General features: G+C 36.4%; 4 protein-coding genes across 5 annotated transcripts; 2 read left to right on the plus strand and 2 right to left on the minus strand.

The window, feature by feature from the left end:
- Positions 1-177: 177 nt before the first annotated feature.
- On the minus strand, positions 178-1,095 carry otos (otospiralin; the record flags this gene model as incomplete). The annotated part of the gene is made up of 3 exons (XM_079806069.1): positions 178-365; positions 637-660; positions 1,035-1,095. 3 exons carry the CDS (start codon positions 1,093-1,095, stop codon positions 178-180), a joined length of 273 nt encoding a protein of 90 aa, XP_079662195.1.
- Positions 1,096-1,551: 456 nt separating this feature from the next.
- On the minus strand, positions 1,552-4,734 carry apodb (apolipoprotein Db). The gene is made up of 5 exons (XM_079806070.1): positions 4,670-4,734; positions 2,620-2,759; positions 2,315-2,436; positions 2,146-2,231; positions 1,552-2,023 (listed from the first exon to the last, which is right to left on the minus strand). The coding sequence occupies exons 2-5, from the start codon at positions 2,734-2,736 to the stop codon at positions 1,788-1,790; spliced, it is 561 nt and encodes a 186-aa protein (XP_079662196.1). The 5' UTR covers positions 2,737-2,759; positions 4,670-4,734; the 3' UTR covers positions 1,552-1,787.
- Positions 4,735-6,242: 1,508 nt separating this feature from the next.
- On the plus strand, positions 6,243-14,826 carry mynn (myoneurin). 2 transcript variants are annotated; one of them, XM_079806701.1, is made up of 9 exons: positions 6,243-6,335; positions 6,808-6,847; positions 7,090-7,379; positions 8,059-9,479; positions 9,854-10,013; positions 13,193-13,371; positions 13,477-13,560; positions 13,643-13,729; positions 13,820-14,826. In XM_079806701.1, the coding sequence occupies exons 3-9, from the start codon at positions 7,108-7,110 to the stop codon at positions 14,215-14,217; spliced, it is 2,601 nt and encodes an 866-aa protein (XP_079662827.1). In that variant the 5' UTR covers positions 6,243-6,335; positions 6,808-6,847; positions 7,090-7,107; the 3' UTR covers positions 14,218-14,826. The 2 variants fall into 2 exon arrangements, with proteins under 2 accessions (XP_079662827.1, XP_079662828.1); XM_079806702.1 differs by having other exon boundaries at positions 7,090-7,243.
- A 926-nt stretch (positions 14,827-15,752) lies between these two features.
- Positions 15,753-19,698, plus strand: lrrc34 (leucine rich repeat containing 34; the record flags this gene model as incomplete). Its single annotated transcript, XM_079806835.1, has 10 exons — positions 15,753-15,844; positions 15,932-16,041; positions 16,246-16,310; positions 16,398-16,481; positions 17,621-17,749; positions 17,831-17,926; positions 18,026-18,180; positions 19,004-19,159; positions 19,266-19,392; positions 19,471-19,698. The coding sequence occupies 10 exons, from the start codon at positions 15,753-15,755 to the stop codon at positions 19,696-19,698; spliced, it is 1,242 nt and encodes a 413-aa protein (XP_079662961.1).
- Positions 19,699-19,989: the final 291 nt, after the last annotated feature.

Consider the following 19,989-nt stretch of genomic DNA (forward strand, 5'->3'; position numbering starts at 1 on the left):
ATCGCAATCATACACTCTGAAGCTGATAATCACACTACAATGAATCCTATATATGCATTTTTATTAGTAGTAATATGGCACAAGATTCATCATTTTTAGTTATATTTCAGTAATTATCTTTAATTTCTAGTGACAGAAACTAAACTATGATTGATGAACTAGGCTATTGACATCCACTTAGTGTTCGTGTTGCTCTGCCACTTCATAACCCAGCGTGTCTCCCAGATGCTGATGGGCGAAGAATGTTCTGGCCATTTCATTGATCTGGTCGTATGCCCCAATGCTGCGGAAGTATTCCACATAGTTCCAAAAATCTGAGGTGGAATATGACCAGTAGGGCACAGCCGGGGGCCTTTCATAGGGTACTATGTGTGAAAGAGGGAGAGAAAAAAATAGCTTGTGTATTTCTGCTGAATTCTTGCATTCCTGATGACGTGTAAATGCAGAAGTCTATGTCTAAATGTGCCTCTTTGTGTTCTCAGACCGGCAAACACAACAATACACTTATAACAGCAGCAACATTTCATACAATCCAATTATTTGTTCAGACAAAAGCTTCATTGTGCATTTTTTTAAATGCTACTATTTATACTGTATTTACTTGTGTGTAAACAAAATGATAAATAGTCTTTTTACCCCCTTCAGGAATGAATCTGGCACCTGTGGAAGGAGAAAGTAGAGGAAGAGTGAATGAAATCCCTTACAAAGAGCCGATTCAGACATAGAGCTGAGGATCTCCCGAGGGATTCAAGAAATGTATGCGTTTCCTCCTCAAATATTATTCCTAACAATGTGCACACTTGTCCTGATGAACACAACTCAAGCTCAAGTTTATGAACGTGTAATATTAACGTGGTATTTCATTGTTTCCTTAAACATGTATTCCAGTTTGTTTATTTGACAAATAACAAGTGTGACTATTAAAATCAGTCTTTTTTTTCTCTCATATTCTGAAAATCATGAAGCAGCTTTAAAGCAAATATCTTAAATGTCCAGAGATGATAATAGTTATATAAGGAATATGCTCTACTTACTGCTGAGATTATTAGCAACAAAGCACAGCAAGAAAACCCAAAAAAGCATATTCCACTTCATTCTTTCCTGGAAATAAAAAAGAGACTTTTAGCTATTAAAAGTGTATGATTAAAGCTTGAAAAACAGGTAAACTGTTGTTATACTACAATCATGCATTCCTCATAATAGTTTTGGAAATAAACCACATTACCTCCTTTGCTGCACTGATTGTACGAGGTCCGTCAGTTTCTGGGAGCTAAAAGATTTTGTGCCTCACAGGTTCTGCACAAACTGGACCCCGAGTTTAGGAAAGTTTTGTCCCCTCCCAAACTAGATCTACATCATTGAAACCACCTCAACCACCTATGATATGCATTTCAAATCAAGTTGGTTTATGCATCATTAGATTCCAAGAACATAATTCCATTTTTAATTCATTAATATTCCAATAGAAGTCTAAACACAACACAAAATACCATTTTGAGGACCGATGCGCATATCAACTTGTGCAGAACAGACAGGACTCACAAGTATATTCACAAAAATAAACACCTGTTTATTAAAATCATTATTCAGGAATGACATGACAGAGAACTTCATAAGCAGAAGGTAATGCTTTTATTTATTTTTTCAAGAGGTGCAAAAATATGTATAGAACACTATATTATGTGCAGGATGTAAATAGATGAAAATTCAAGCTGTTTTCATTCATAATAGAGATAGTGAAGGAAACTTTTCTGAACCAAAAATATATATATTTCAGTCTTCACTGTTTAAAAAGGACCATCGCATCCATGCTGATCCGTGGGTAGCATTTTGCTCACATCGATGTTGTCACGTGAGAAGATCTCTTTGGCATGGTAGACGGCCTCTGCGGGCAGAATGCGTGAGCGTGAGAGGATCCAGGCGAAGTCCACATGAAACAGCCTGAGAACATCAGTGCACGAATAAACAAGAGCAATGCTGTTGTAGTCAGTGGACAGGACCCAGTATGGGGCGTAGGGTGTGACTGTATATGAAAAAGAAGAAAGTGAATTAAAAAAAAAAGAGCTCATCACAACTGAAAACAATAGACTCTAGAATGTTCTACATTTGAAAACTGAATCACACAGAAAACATAGATGGACTTACAATAGGAGAAACTGACTCCAAGCTTAGCTGGCTCCCTCATGTCCTGAACGACTGCTGTGCCCACAGCTTTTTTAATTTTTCCTTTGCTGTTTTATATAAATACATGGATAAATGAGGCTGACAATTCGATTTAGAGAAAAAGACTTGATTTGGTCGATAAATGACTCACTATGTCTGAATATTGAGAACTTCGATGGTGTTGTCAGGTCTTAGGGCGTAGTTTGCCTCAATGCACTTGCCTTTCTCAAAGGATGCTGGGAGCTTTTCGATCTCATACCACTTTCCAAGGTACTTGAAGTGAAAAGAGATCATAATAAGCAGACAGCACTGTTAAAAGGACATACTACACGCCTAAATCATTATTTTTCACCCTCATGTCGTTCCAAACCAAACAGCATTTGGATTTGGAAATACATGAGGGTAAATAATGATAATTTTTGGGGGTGAACTATATATTTGTATCACTAGTCCTACCTTGTTTACTTCAAAATTTGGCTGGACCATTGGTGTTGGGCATGGTCCCCAACGAAAGGTCTGAGCAGAAACCAAGGGAAGCAGAAGAGGCAAGAGCAACACAATCACGGCCTTCATCCTGCCAAGAGATGCTGTGTCAGCTGTGACGAGAAAGTTATGAAGTCATGAGCTCAGGAAGATGCATTAGTCGTTCTCATTTTGTGACAATGTCACAGTGTTAAATGGATATGTATGATTTCTGCATTATTGCTTGCTGCTTGTGCTATTGTCTAAATACAATAATGGCCGGTGTTGTGCCTATGTGACTGTGCGCGCTGTATTGAACTAATCCTAATCCCAATTCTAATCCTAATGTGAGTCAGTGTGTCACATGTGTCTGGCGTTCCACTGCGATGTGGTGTAAAAGCTTGACTTTCATTTTGCACCCAAAAAAAGCATTATTTTCTATTCCACTGTTCTCTCTCGTTGTTTTTCCCCCGGTGTGTCGCGCTCTTTTAACCTCCTAGGTGCCACTGTCCTCATCCGAGGATATTATGTTTTAGTGAATTTTTCTGACACCATATAGTTTTCGGAGCACCTGTAAAGAGCACATTCAGGGCTTTTCAGAGATACCATTTGTTTTGAGGTTCCACCAGAACAACAACTTCTACTTGGTCTTTAAAAATGACTGAATGATAATATTTTGTAATCATTTTTAAATAGCTTGTTATAAATCAACATCACAGGAAAATGTTATGGGGATTCAAAATATGACTTTCTGTTACGAAACGGGGCATTGATTTCATACATGTCCTCAATAGTGGACACGAAATCATGTTTATCAGGAATTTTGGGAGACACACACATATACATATATATATAAATATTATGAAAACTATTACTCCCATTGTTACACTTCTTTTTTCATTACATGTTGCTCCAAAAACACATTACTATGCAAATTAGATGCAGTGTATTGATACATTGCATTGAATTGGGAAACCCATGTATGGCCAATATAATATTTTGCCAATTAAATATTTCATGGCACAGTAAAATAAACATAATTTACTGTGCTATGAAATATTACCCACATAATGCATAAAGTAAAATATCAATTTATTCCGTTATATCTTTCATAACATAGTTGAGAATCATCTTAAAACTAAGTTTGGTAAAAAATAATTAAAAAAATCCTGAAACCTGAATGATGTTCGGAACGCTATGTCTCGTGTTTCTCTGTATGAATGGAGGAATGTTGCATGTGAGGAGTTTTCAGACGCCTTTTGTTTTGAATGGCTTGATTTTTTTCTAAAGCTGTCAGACCTGCTGGACCCGTTTGCAAATACGCCAACAAATCAGTGGTGTACACGTGCAGTAATTATGTTATGTTACAAAACATGGTTACGAAATATTTTGAATAGCTGTCACTTATTGATTAAATTATATTGATTGGGACACTTTTTCCAAGCCATCCCAATGGCAAAAAGTATCCCAATCACCCTGAATTCACACTATATGCTAATATAATATAGAATAATACACTCTAAAAAATGGTGCTATATGGCACTAAAAGTGGTTCTTGGCTCGTAACATAAGGGAACCACTTTTGGTGCTATATAGCACCATATCTTAACAGGTTCTGTATATGGTTGCAGTGCTATATAGCACCTCAGTCATCCCAAAGAACCGCTGAAGAACCACTGAAGCACCAAGATTTGGTGCTATACAGGACTTAAAGTGGTTCCCCTATGTTTACAAGCCAAAGAACCACTTTTTGTGCCATATAGCACCCTTTTTTTTTTTAGAGTGTATTGTTAAAAAATAGGCTAGATTAAATCCAGTTTGTTAGATAGCCTAACATCATTACTGAAGCTTTCTGCTTTTTTTTTCAAAGGTGGTAGCCCAACATTTTTTGATACCAAACACTACAGGTACACAATACACAATACAAGTATAGACAGAAAATTATATAAAACTGAAATAATTATGATAAAATATCACATAACATAATAATATCACAAAATATATCACAAAACATGCATAATAACAATGCAAAGTAAATTGATACCTGTCTGAGATGAACCTGCTGTTAAGCACAAAGCTGAAGGTGTGGAGCGTGTGATGGAACACTGACTGTGTGCTTTCAAAAGAGGAGGAGACGCTCATAGCAGACTGAGATTGTTTTGTAACAAGAAGCAGCTGATTATGTAAATAGATGTCATGGGAGCAGTACTGCAGAGACAAGGTGTGTGCTGTTTCTGTCTCTTTGTCCTTTTTACCTAGACCTTTTTATTAAAACTATGACAAAATGGTTTATACTAATGTGAGTCAGCTGACCACAATCAATGATTTATTTCCCCATAAAACTGGCAATGAGACTTTCCCAAGGGCTGTAGCCAGACACTAAATTATATAATTCTTGAGTTCAGTGACATAACCTGTTTTAAAGTCATATAATCATGATAGGCAGATAGGCCTATGTATTTTTATTACAAAACGAATATTACTAATATTGTTATATAAGTTAGATTACTTAGTAAAAGTATACGCCTATATCTCAGTATAGCTTCACCCTTTCTGGTTCAATGTCACCTTGGTGATGTTTAATGCCACTGCTCAAAATCAAGAGCAAATTTACAAAAGCCAAGGTCTTTTTAAAAAACAATGTGTTAAAATCTTTAAGGTTTTAACCCTGGGTTAACAATATTAAAAATGAAAAGCAGACATCCCACCTCTCCTAGAAGTTTCAGGAGTCTCCTGCATATTGTGGCTCCCTGACGGCCACAAATGATAAAATATCCCAGAAATCATTTTTTTTTGCAGTGTGGGATGTCTGGTAAAGCCCAAGCCCCAATGCAAGGTGTTTGCAATCTCTAAGCATATAAATAAAGGTTCTTTATTGCCATCTATGGTTCCACGAAGAACAATTTTCAAATTTTTCCATTCTACAAAAGGTTCTTTATAGTGGACAAAGGTTCTTTAGATTATTAAAATGTTTTTCAAACGAAAAACAATTATTTTAAGAACTGTTCACTAAAAGGTTCTTTGGCGAACCCAAATTTTGGAACCTTTATTTTTTAAAGTGCAACTAAATTTTGTAGAAAGGATCCAGTAGGGAATAAAGACCATTCCTCATCGACCACCATGTGAAGGTTTACCTGAAATATACATAAATAATTAAATAACCTAACAATATTTTTAATCTGACTAATGAGATCTCTTCACAGACACAAATTTAGATTCTGAAATGAATGATATTGCCTGTAAAATTTGACTTGCTCAGTATAATGGAGCAAAAAGAGAAAAGATTTAGGCTATGTCATGATGACCTGCAAAAAATGTAAATGAAATTGTAAAAAAAAAAAAAAAAAAGGCCTTGGAATTGTAATTAAATAAAATTATTTTTACATTTATAAGTATATTTATATTTACGCTCGAGTAAAAAAAAAAAAATCCCCAAAATAACATTGTGCATTTCTCCTTAAATGCAACAGCGGTCCATTCATCCATAGATATCCATAATAAAGTATCAAATCTATGCATTCATCTACCTAGTGTGTCTCTTTGGCTCCACCTAATGGTTCCAGCTGTTTTTTGTTTGGCTCTTTTTTGGTTCAACTTCAAGCACCCGGAAAGAATTCAGACAGGAGGATATGACGTCACCGACCAATCCCCTTGAAGACCTCGAAAATGGCCGTCAAAGCAAAGAGATTTTAATCTACTGTCCAAATAACGTGAGACCTGATTTTTTATTAAAAATTCGCATTCAACTATATATTTATTAATCACATAATTTAAATAATTATTGCACGTCTCAGTGTAGTGTTTGTAATATACAGACCGAACCTGTGAATCGCGGCTCGCGCTCTACCGGATCGAGCATTTTCGAAATAAGAGCCCTTTGTTTTGCATGTCAAAATTACAAACCTTCGTCTGTGCATTTATCCCGAAGCTAGTGCATTTAGCTATTTTTAATGCATATTTACAACTAGAATTATTGGGTGCATTCTAATATTTTGGGTAGCCTTTTAACAATGATAGTTTGTCATCAAGCTCGTTATTTCAGCCAACTTTTGAGTAATGGGCGGGAACTTTTATCTTCCTTTACTGATGATGCCAAGTCTAATTTTATATAGCGTTATAGGTTATTTTATATATGCACCTTTTCTTTATTTTTTTACACGCATGTCTGTTTCATTTAAACAGGTTCTTGGGTGTGGTTTAAACCATCATACATTTACGTGAGGTAAGTTAATTATTTTAGTTGTTTATTGCTTCCAAAACTATTACATGTATGAATTGCATCATAGGTCTAACGTAGTTCTCCCAAAATTATATAATAATTTATTCATCCTCCTGTTGTTCCAAACCTTTATTGCTTGGCAGAATTCACCACTTTTATTATATGGGGAAAAAAGAGGCAATGCAAGTGATTAATATGAGAATTTCTTTTTTAGAAGATATTATAAGACGCTCTTGTCATTGCAGGTTGGCACTCTACACGTCATGCCACATATCACTCACAGTGAGTTTCTTTTGGAGCAGCTGAAGAGGCAACGTGAGAGAAGCTTTCTGTGCGACTGCATAGTAGCAATAGGACAGGCTCAATATCAAGCCCACCACAATGTTCTGGCAGCCTTTAGTGAGTATTTCTCCACACAGTCTATTGATGCCGGAAGAGAGGATGCCACCATAACTTTAGACCCAGAGTTGGTGAACAGTGCTGTGTTTGAAAAACTACTGACATATATTTACACCGGGGAATTGAATATGGATGGGTGAGTTCATGGGAATCTAAATATATAAGTTCATCTTTATATAGTCTCCCTACTGGCATAGAAAATCAGACTTTTTTTTTTTTTTAAATCTATGAATGTAATATATTTTAGCATAATAATAAGACCTGAAAAAAATAATGTAATTGTCTTTTTTTTTTTAAATATATTCATATTTAATACTAAGTCTAATTTTAAAAAACATGGATTTTTTTCAGTATTAATAATAAATGTTAAATATTCTATTACAGATAAAACTATAATTTTACTGTGCTATGAAATATTTCATTGGCTTAATATATCGGCTAAATCTTTACCTCTGTACATTGAAACTATATATACATATGTATATGTATTTTTTTCAGTATTAATAATGAATGTTAAATATTCTATTATAGATAAAACTATATATATATATATATATATATATATATATATATATATATATATATATATATTAGTTTGTATATATAATATTTAGCCAATATAATATTTTGCCAATTAAATATTTCATAACACAGTAAAATATGTATATTTTACTGTGCCATGAAATATTATATTGGCTAAATCTTTACCTCTGTAAAAAAAATTAAAAGTATATATATATATATATATATATATATATATATATATATATAAGATTGAGAGTTTGCTGAAAGCTCTTGTGCTTTGTTGTCCACAGGGAAGAAATTGAAAGTGTTCAGAAAGCTGCATCATATCTTGGTATGCCAGAGGTTGTAGCTCGCTGTACCCTATCCCAAGAAGATCTCAAAACTGGTGGCTCGCCCGCAAGAGCAATGGAGTATGAAGATCCACATTCCCCCCTGAGCCCAGATGACTATGAACCTTTAGAGCCGATCTCAGAGGTGGAGGAACGGATGTGGTTAAGGGGAGAGAAAGATGATGGGTCTCAGGATGATCCAGGCTCTACAGATGAAGCCCAGTGGTCCAGCGAACAAACTCCGCAGAGAATCGGCAAGAGAGGGAGGAAGCCCAAAACCAGGTTGTATGAGGATGATGTTGAGCGGGAGGCCATTGCTGCTCAAAGAGGCAGAGGAAGAGGTCGGGGGAGACCGAGAGGACGCCCACGGGTGAGGCCATTGGCTTTCGATTCAACTGATCAATCACCAGCACCGCAAACTATGAGTCCAAATAGCAGCTCTGTAGGGAGGGGATCCGGAAGACCAAGAGGCCGCCCACGGATTAGGCCTTTGTCCACTGATAGAGATGATTCTGGAAACCCTGAAGATGATTCTTTAACAACCAAAGATCAAGAAGGGGAGAACTCTACCCGCAAAAGAGGACGTCCAAGAATTAGACCACTATTGTCTGAAGCAGACGGAGACAAAGGAGACGAAGAACAAGGAGACACCCAAGAAACAGAGGTTGTTGAAGACGATGCTGTGAATGCTGGTGAGGAAGATGACGTTAAGGAAAAGACTGATACAGAGAACCCTGGTGAAACCACTGCTTCCAAACGAGGGAGAGGAAGACCACGGACTAAGCCGTTATCCACTGAGAACCAGACCGCAAATGCTGAGACTGCAACTACAAACACAGAAGACGGCTCAGAAACTGTACAAACAAAAGAGAACGAAGGCACTGGCCGTAAAAGAGGAAGACCTCGTTCTAAGCCCCTTTCTTCTGAGGCACCCGAATCTTCAAATCCAATAGAGAACAGTGGAGGAGAAGCTGGTGAAGAAGCAATCCAAGACTTTGAGAAACACACCGAAGAAGGCTCATCTCAAGGTACAGAAGATTCAGAGTCGAGTGCTGCGAAGAAGATCCGTGCCAGCACCAGAAAGAGAAGCTTGAGTAGAAAGCTGAAAGAAAGCCAAGCTAGTAATGAAGAAGACGACGATGACGAAGAGGACGACGAATTTGCCAATGACAACGAGGACTGGGCGGGAGAAGAGGAAGTGAAACCTTTGCAGGACAAACACAGGCCTATTTGTAACATCTGCGGGAACCTCTTCTCTGAGATGAGCAGTCTCCGCAGACACATGCGCATACACAAGGGCCTCAAACCCTATCAGTGCCAGCTCTGTACCCGCTCCTTCAGACAGGGCAACCAGCTGAAGACCCATATGCGCATACACACAGGTACGTCTCTCACATGAAGTTGTTACACTGCACTAATACACTAAATCATTTGTATTAATTCATTGTCTTGATGACAAAAAAAAGTATGATATTACTCCAGTCTTCAGTCACATGATCCTTCAGAAATCATTCTAATATGCTGATTTGGTGCTCAAGAAACATTTCTTATCAATGTTGAAAACAATTGTGATGCTTAATATTTTTGTGGAAACTTTTTTTCATGATGAAAACAGTATTTATTTAAAATAGAAATCTCTTTGTGATATTATAATTGTATTTACTGTAACCTTTGATCAATTTAATGCATCCATGCAGAAGAACATTAAAAAAAAAAAAGAATTCTTACTGTGATGCATATTCTGTGCTGTTTGCAGGAGAGAAGCCCTTCAATTGTACGTCTTGCGAGGCACGGTTTGCTCAGAAGTGTCAGCTGGTCTATCATTGCCGCATGCATCACGGAGAAGAAAAGCCGCATAAATGTGATTTCTGTGGAGCGGCTTTTGCCACATCTAGCAATTTAAAAATTCACATTAGGTAGGTGCAGTGCAATGCATGAGAATAATTCCAGTTCATTGATAAAATTACACATGATTGTGAGTCGTAGTACTCCACAAGGACATTGATTCAAATCCGGTCCACCTTTGCCAAAAACACAAATTTTAATTAGAGATTGAATGCTAATTTAGACAGTCAAACCTAATTGGTCAACAGTTCTTTTTATATTGGATTTTATATTCTTATTATTAGAAATAGAAACGTAATTGGTTGTTTAATATGGGATTACACATTAATTAAAAATGAATATGGTCAAATAAGTTCTTTTAAATACTGGATATATTATTATTTATACCAATAATAAGGATTATGATGATAATAATGATTATGGCAGGGTCAAGGTAAGGAGAGGAAAGGTGGGTCTTGATGTTGCACTAAACTTTTATCATTAACCAAAACAACAAATGAACAGGCAACAACGTAGCAGCTACACACACATGCATAGACAATACTCGACAAAGGGCAGAACCAAACTGAGCGCTTAAATACACAAGACATAGGCTGTGTTTAACTCCACTTTTAGGCATACACTCACAAACTTCCCTAAACACTTCCCCTCAGGGGAATTCCTGTTGCCATTTTGAAGTGCATTCAACTTCATGTGGGGGTGAGGGAAGTTTATTTGGACCCTCGACCCCTCGATTTTTACTCAATATGTACACTTCAGGCAGATCCATAGATCTCAATATAACACGACTGTGACCTCACTGCAGATTGCGCTTAATTTTCCCAGACCCCACACAACTCTAGTGTATAATATTGGAGTTCTAGCATTTAACCACATTTCATACTTGTAGCTACCTTAAGCTGACTGTTTTTTACACCGTTATAGTTTATTGTATTGTTTTCGTTTGTGTAATTTTTTTAGTAATATTTTCTCCAACAGCCCAAGCATACCTACAGGGCTATAGAATAGTGCATAAAACAAATCATAAAGGAAAACAATTTAAAAAATAAATCTGCTCCACAGTGGATTCCAAGTGATCAAGGGCTAAGGGCATTCCTAGCCATTTGAACCCATTCAGGCAAGGGCAAGGGTTCCGCCAGTAGTGGGTACTTATGCAATGTTAGCAATGAGTGAACGAGATTAAGGAAAGTTATCCAGGGAAGGGCATAAAAAAAGTGGACTTGGGGTCCGTTTACGTGACATTTTCAACTAAAAACGCGAACTTTTCAAACGGGTTTTAAAGTGCAAAAACGTGACACTGAAATTACGTCATGCGCATGCATATTCAGTGTTGAGTCTACTGGTGTGTAGTTTTTCTGTACAAATTGACAAACTACAAATACTGGCTTCGCATGCATAATACAGCATTTTTTTGTTGTTTTCGTGGATCATTGTGAACGGATCATTTTGACAACGTCATCTGCATCTGAAAAACACAAAGGAAAAACTTTTCCCTTTTTAGTTTATCGTTGTTTTGTCAATGTACCCTTAAAGTCCTCATGAAATTCGATCTTATTTACTTAGCACACTTTACAGGTCTTAAGGTAAACAATTAATCTGTTAATACACAGAAAAAAAAAGTTTGCCTTGGTAATCTTTAATCAAAATCTGAAAAGTAACTTCCGGTCCAGTAACTGAAAAGTAACTTCCAATAATGGCAGCTTCTGCTCCCGGGCATAGTGAAAATGATCATTTATCATATAAAGCCAGACCGCGACATTCAAAAGTGTGGGAGTACTTTAAACAGAAGCCGAAAAAAACTGTGCTTTGTTCGCTCTGTAACGCCGGTTTCACACTGCGCGCGGTGGCAGAGCAGAAGCTGTGCGCGTGGAGAGCGGGAGCTTTCACACTGCCAATCAGTGTTGCCAAGACCGCGTTTTTCCCGCGGAATTGGGCTAACGTTACTTCTACACTGTTGCCGCGGGCTGTGTCTCATGTCCGCGGGTTGAAGCAAAAAAACACACATATTTAACCCCCCGAACGCGATGTTTACCAGAGAACCTCCCCGAAACGCGATTGGGCTTGTTTTGGGCTAGTTTTGAGTAACGAATGGGTGGGTTTTGTTGTGTAAACCTGGCAACCCTGATGCCAGTGTTCTCTCGGGCAGCTGAACCGTGGCGCGTGTATTGCAACAGACGGTCACATTTTCCGGTGTTCTTCTCCGACCCCAGTATGCTTTTATTTATTATGGGCTGCATATATCTGCTGTAAATGCGACCTGGTTCCGCTCTGTCCCAAACACATATGCATAATAACTTGTTGTATATAGGTAGTTTACATGATTAAAGTAACATTAAAGTTAAGATATGCCTCTAGCTTTAATAATTTAAATGTGTCTTTGAAGTTTGGGCAAAAACTTCTGGCAGCTTTAGTCGTTGTTTATGCACATGTATATCTTCAAAATAGACGACTAGTTATACATTAACACTATGCTGAAAGCTCCTGTATGTGAACCTTTTGCAGATAAATACAAGTGCATTTTCGTTTACTATTGACACAAATCAATAAGTAAATCATACTCAACTACTATAGTAAACAACTTTAGTATCATTATATATTATGTTTAAAAAGCTTCTTTTGTTCATATATTTCATTATAAAATGGCATACTATGTACACTACTCTTCCTGAAATACAATTAATATTGTCATCATTCATTGATTTCATGTTAAAATAATATACAAATTCACTACCCTCTTTGAAATACAATAATCAGTAAAAAAGAATAATAAAATTAATCTGGAAAAATAATCGTTAGATTAGTAGACTAATCGAAAAAATAATCGTTAGATTAGTCGACAGAAAAAATAATCGTTAGTTGCAGCTCTAATCAGGTGCAACTTCCGGTTCACTGGGACTTTAAACGCAGCCATAATGAGGAACTATACTACACACAGATGCACTTCAGAAACCATGGAAACAAAGTAAGAAACGGGAACATACGAAGTAAAAGTTTCTGTAAATCAAAACTGAATCTAGACTAAATGTTACAATGATAAAGTATTCATAATGGTTTTGTTTTAGTCTGTTTTATTGTTTTAATCTGGTTTCTCTTTATTATTATTTTTATTATTGTGTAAAAGGCAGAAATAAACCCATAGCAAAAAAGTGGTTCTTTAAATTCATTTTTGGACACTTAAACATAAAAATTATTATCGTATTGGTCAATACATTTCCATCAACTCCAATCTTTATTTCCCATTTGCTCTCAGAAAGCACAGTGGAGAGAAGCCGTATGAATGTGGAGAATGTGGGAAGCGCTTCACACAGGCCAGTACTCTAATGTACCACAAGCGACGACACACGGGAGAGAAACCGTACATCTGCGATACCTGCGGCATGGCCTTCGCTGTGTCCAGCTCTCTCATCGCTCACACCAGGAAACACACCGGTGAGTTTGTAATGCATTTTCTGGAATGATTTGCTAACACTGGGAGTCTTAATAAATGCTTAATAAATGACTTTTTTATTTTTTATAAATGCCCTTCATTTTTAGGTGTGACTCCATATATATGCTTGGATTGTGGAAAACCTTGCATAACCGCTGGTGAACTTCGAAAACATATGGACATCCACAACGGTAAATTAAGCTGTTGTGCGTTTTCAAAATGGAAACCTTGTATGCCCAAATATGGATTTATCTACCTCCTTTTTGCCTTTAGGCTCGAGAAAAGTGAGGTGTAACATGTGTGGGAACATGTTTGCGGACGCATATAGCTTGAAGAAGCACACCATTATGAAGCATAATCGTATGTTATTTCTTGTTTAATCGTATATTATTGCTAAATTGATATATCCATCCATTCATCTAAATGTCTATTTTAAAACATACTTTTCAGTTCTTCCTGAACAAGAGCAGATTCCGACTGTGAAAACCGACCCGACGCAGTGTCCACTCAACATCCCCATTGACCACCAGGGCCTGATTGCACGTGTGCGCTCTGCCCTTGTCGATTCCCAAGACCATGAAATTCAGATGGAGCCCCCATTGCCAATTTTGCCCCCCGAAGCCCAGCTCATTATCCAACAGTCGTCAGAGCCGCAGATGATCATACAGCACGCAGACGGCACAGAGCCCTCCATGATCTTCCAGCACGCGGAGTCATCCGATGCGCCGGTTCTCATCCAACACGGAGAATCTGGCGAGCAAGTCAGCTATGTTGTGGAACAGTACGAAATCCCAGCGACTGCTGAGATGGAGCACACTCAGATTGTCATCGTTCAGACCATTGATTAAAATGCAAGGTTTTACTTCCGTTTTAAGTGTATTTTCTCCATGAAGTGAAGACTGAAGGTAGAGTCAGTTACGCCAGTGCGGAAGCAATTCGTCATGATTGTTTTCTAATCATCTGAATGACAAACTCTTAGCAGATATCAGTTATACAAAGCTATTGTGTGAGCGTGTGAGGTTTTTCTTTTTTTCTTTTTTTATTAAAATCTGCAGAATCTGGATCATTAAAGGCATAAAGTATTTTCTGAAATAAAGGGAAGGCCAAACTTTAGCTGTAATATAAAATGCTGTGCTAAGAAAAAGCGTTTTGGTTCATATGCTTAAAAATACTTTTCTATTTAATTGAAAGGAAAGTGCGGCTATACGTTACAACTGACTTGGTCATTCTGATGTTTTTGAAATGTGCGTTTGTCTTTTAGAAGTATGACATGTAAATACCTATAATGTTATATGACTCAGTCTCGGAACAATTTCATATATGATGTGAAATAATTTGGATCCTCTAACAAACTGGGCAACTTTTATAATAAATCATCTCACATCTAAATATGTGTTGTGGTTTATATATTTTTGAGTAATACTTTAATCAAATTCATCTAGTGAGGTGAAGACCGCAAACATATTTTCCTCAGTCTTACTATACCGGAGTCTCTGTATAAGGGTGATTCTTCAACTAGTGGAAGTTTTCTGTCCCCTAGGACGATTTTAGAGAGGAAAAAGACAAAATTTACAAAAACATTGTAGTTTTACAGGATAGATTTGTATTGTCTCTATTTACATTTGCTTAATTTTACATTTAAAAACTATTTTTAGTTTGGGGTGTTTTTATTAGATGACATTACCTAACAGCATTTGTGAATTTTAATTAAGAAGCAGTCCATTTATTTTTATTTATATACAAGTTTATATACACGATCACATTTATGTTTAGGGTCCAATTCTCACTATTATCTAACTATAAACTATGACTTTTGCCTCAATAAACTTACTGCTTATTAATAGTTAGTAAGGTAGATTTAAGTTAAGGTATTGGGTAGGATTCGGGGATGTAGAATATAGTCAAGCAGAACAAGGCATTAATATGTGCTAAATAAATACTAATAAACAGCCAATATCATAGTAATAGCATGCTAATAGCCTAAGCAAATAGTTAATATTGGGAATTAGATGCTAAACTAAAGTGTTACCATTTACAATAATATAATTTAAAGGTGGCTAACTTTTTATTATTATAGGGCCAATAATACTTCAGGACCGTTTCTACAAAACAGGTGAGCATTGACTTTTTTCAAAAATGAAGAATCATTCATATATTTTTGAGTATTTGTGTACTGCATTTATAAAGACGATAATCAGTGAACAAAGATTCAATAGGCATATTCACTCATTCTCAGGGACAACATTTGTTGTTACTTTAACCACATTTCTATACGTTTTTGTTATTGCAAGATAAACACAGACGACCTGAAGAGGTCGCCCTTGCTCATGCGCGTTTCATGTTGGCATAGCAACTTCAAAGTTAGCCTCTCAGAGCGTCAAACATGGTGGATTTAATGAATCGATATTTGTCTGTATGTGCTGAAGTTCAGCTGCCCCCAAATACGTGTGTTTTAAAAGTTTTGGAAGACAGCAGGTTGGTTCGAAAAGTAAAATATAACGTTATTTCTCATTCTGGCTGTTTCATGTTCATTTATGTTTTTTTTTTGTTTTTTTTATTCAGCGACGGATCACTGTTACTAACAGGTAATAATCAACTGAATGGAGACAGATTGACAGATGACGATGTGCTGGTCTTGTCAAAAACACTCGTGGGAAATTCGTCTATAAAGGGTAAATATTAACTGGTCCTACCCAGAACAATTTCAGGTTAGGCATGTAAATCATAAACCACTGCCAATTTTAGAAAGTTTATTGTAACCCTAACCTGATTGTTTGTGTTGGACCGTAAGTTACATCATGATACCAAATCAATCACAAAATCAAGTATTTTTCAAATTTGATTTCATAATGAACTGAAAGTAAACTTAACTGCAGGTTTAGATCTTCGATACAACTGTATCACAGATAAAGGAGCTGTTTATGTTGCCGACCTCATTCAGGTATGTTATATATCATCAGTGTTCATAAAGACCAGGTTATCTAACTTATAAACTTGAGACCTTAAAGAAATATTGTTATTTTAACAGGAGAGTGAGTCCCTTCAATCTCTTGATCTGATGTGTAATAACATTGAGGCAGATGGTGCTGAAGTGATAGCAAAAAGTTTGCATGTAAGTGTGGCTAATTTGGATTTATTTATGCATTAATTATAGATTTTAAATGAATGCCAATATTTAGCATAATTACAGCACACTGTAAAACAATGAAATGAGCAGTAAGTCATGGCAACATATGTTTTTACTTTTCTTTAACTCATCAAAATAATTTAAACCATTTCAGCTTTTTTCAAAAGTTATATGACATTCAACTCAATTCTTAAAGGCACAATATGTAAGATTAAAATAAAAATATTAAAATATCCAAATATTTTGTTGACTTGTGTGCTTAGTGCTTACACTATCTCAAATGTTTCCAAGAACGTTTAAAGGAACTGTATGTAAGAAATGTATTTCAATTAATCATAAAATCGCCCTGATATGTCACTAGACATTAAGAAACCATGTTAATTTCAAATACTTATATCACTGACAACAGTTGTCCGGCCAGGATATTGTCATTTTAAAAGTGAAGTTGCAGCCCTCAACTGATGTTGATGTTGACATGTTGTGTTTTGGCCTGAAGCCCCACCCTCCACCTATCTACCAATCACAAAGTCAGTAGTGTTTCGGCATCCGGGTTGCCAGCACTGCTCTAGTTACCACAGCTGCAGATGCAAACTTTTTGGATAAAAAAAAAAACTTTACGAAACCTAAAAGACCTCGTTATGAATCAGAAAAACGTTGTGACAATGAAAAAAACCTTGCTGTGTAGGACTCGTCACTTGCCATTGGAAGCTCCTTGTAGCAGCCTACGTTCCTGCTGGATCCTGCAGCCTATCTGGCAACCTCGAGTCAGGGGGGAGGGGGGGGAGGGGATACACCTCTACAGTCATTTGAAAGTGATTGCAGTACCAGTTTTGGCCACAATCTTACATACATTTCCTTTAAATCCAGAGAATAAGCAATTTTAACCAGGACATGGACTGTGTCCGTGCTTCACCAATCAATGACATCAAACCCGCGTTACCCTCCATTTCCGAAAAATTACATATTGTGGCTTTAAGTCAGTTTAATATTTAAATAGAAATTATTATACTTAAAAATTAAACATTTTTACTTAAAACAGAAAATGAACTCAAGTTTTTAAGTTGAAATAGGTGGATGTTTTTTTGTTTTTTTTACAGTGTATGTATTTTCTGTAAATTTTACAGAAAAATAAAAGTTTGAAGACTCTCAGAATGACAGGAAATAAGATTGGAAATAAAGGTGGCATGACACTGGCTGCCGTGTTGCAGATTAATGCTACTTTAGAAGAAGTGGATGTCTCAGACTGTGATCTGGTATATATCCCGAACACAAGTATATAATCACAAAATGAATGTCATTTTCATTTACATTAAAGTATTGTGTTTATTTACTAGGCTACACAAAGTGTATTAGCATTTGCCATCGTCCTGAAGAACAACAGGAGAATCCGTGCCATTAATATTAGCCGACCTCTTCTTTTCAGTCTTCAGGTACATTTTCAGGAAAATGTATATACTCATTTTTTTATTAATATATTTGGTATAAAAGTCTTTTTTATTGGTTAAAAGTAATCTTAACTTAAATGACAGGAGGAAACAACAGTCCATATGGCACAGATGCTGGTGGTGAATAAGACACTGAGGGAGCTGCACATGGGAAAGCATGGCATGACTGATACTGGTGTAATGCGGCTGTGTGAAGCTCTGAAGTTAAACACCTCTCTATGCTACTTGGATCTTCGCTGGTATACTCTCATAATTCTCTAATTCATAATCTTAAAGGGATAGTTCTCCCCCCCAAAAAACTATTCTGTCTCTGTTTTCTCACTGTCATTTATTTTTTGAAATCTATATGACTTACTTTGTTCTGTGGAAAGCAAATGTAGTTTTTAGTTTTTTTTTTTTTTTTCAAGTGACCAGGGTTTTCGAGCAAGACTTTATTGTTCATTTGGGAGTCGCACTTGTTGTTGGCGAAATGTTACTTTTTAATTTTTAGGGAAATCAATGAAATATTTTTGTTCAATAATATTTTTTCTTTTGTATTTTAAGAGAATTGTATGTTACTAATTAATATTTATGCAATAATTATGATCGTTTCCCATTGAAAATAATAAAATAAAACTTATGTTTTAAAATATTTTTCAGTTAAAGCTGTTTTTCATGTTAATATTGAAAAGACAGATTATTGTCATCGTAGCTGATTTGTAAATTACTTTCTTTTTTTCATATTTTTTTGTATTTCCCATTTATTTCTTATGGCGGTCATTTCTGACCATGTTAATTTTTTTGTACGACCATTTAGCTTTTTCTTCTAATATTTTTTTTGTGGTTACATAGCGACTGTCACAAAAGTCACAGTTTTGTACCATTCCAATGAAGTAGTGATTTAAACAAAAAAATCAAAACATGTTTTTTCGAGAGGGTTAAGTGAATAACAGCAAAATTGTCTGAATTTGTATGATGCTTTTATGATGTTTTCTTACTGCCATTATATGGCAGAAATCAACGCATGACACTCCTTTTGTCCTCCACAGAAAAAGAAATGATAATTTCTGCCTTTTTTAATAGTAACAGAATTACACGGGATGGAGCGAAATGCTTATCAGAGGTTTTGAAGCAAAATCGCTATTTGGAGATTCTAGATCTTTCTTCCAATCGCATTGAGGATGATGGTGCGGTGTATCTAAGTGAAGCTATCAAGCTGCCACACAGCAAACTCAAAGCGTTAGTGTCCTCCTATTTATAAAACAATGCTATTATCTAATATCGCAAGTTTACACGACACTATTTCCATTCTTCAAACTTATCTGGTATCATTTTTGCCTCCTAGATTGTCTGTTACCAGCAACAACATTGGAAAAGAAGGTCTTATGTCCCTCGACGAGGCAATGAGAGTGAATTCCTGTCTCACACATGTTTACATCTGGGGGAACAAACTTGAGGAGCCAGTTTGCATGGTGAGATTCCATTTCCCATTATGAAATACAGTGTTCAACATTAAAATGTCTTGATGTTCTCTTTGCCTGCATAATCAGGCTTTCTCTCGGCTGATAAGCAGCGGGCGGCTGTTGGAGGAGCACACAGATGTTTCTCCTTATGAGGTGGACGGTCATGTTTTCTTGGCAGAAGCGTCTCATGGTTTATGCAGGCATTACTATTGGACATCCAGATATGGGGAGGATGGAGATTCGAGTAATTCAGCACTGGCCCTGATGGCATCAGATTCATTGGCTCTGCTGATCTACCCAGACTCACATTCATGATATGATTCAGGATTTTCGGGTTTGTCCGAAAGTGTGTGTTGCTGCTCAGAGTAAGACACTCTTAGATTACACTTAAAGGGATAGTTCACCCCAAAATGTTGTCATTATTTACCCTCATGTTGTTCCAAACCTTTATGAGTTTCTTTCTTCTGCTGAACACAAAAGATATTTTAAAGAATGTTGGTTACCAGACAGTTGACGGATGCCATTGACTTAGTATTTTTTCCTACTATCGAAGTCAATGTTCAACAGAAGAAACTCATACAGGTTTGAGACAACATGAGGGTGAGT

Source organism: Gobio gobio (genome assembly GCF_949357685.1).
Source record: "Gobio gobio genome assembly, chromosome: 23".
Classification (NCBI taxonomy): domain Eukaryota; kingdom Metazoa; phylum Chordata; class Actinopteri; order Cypriniformes; family Gobionidae; genus Gobio; species Gobio gobio.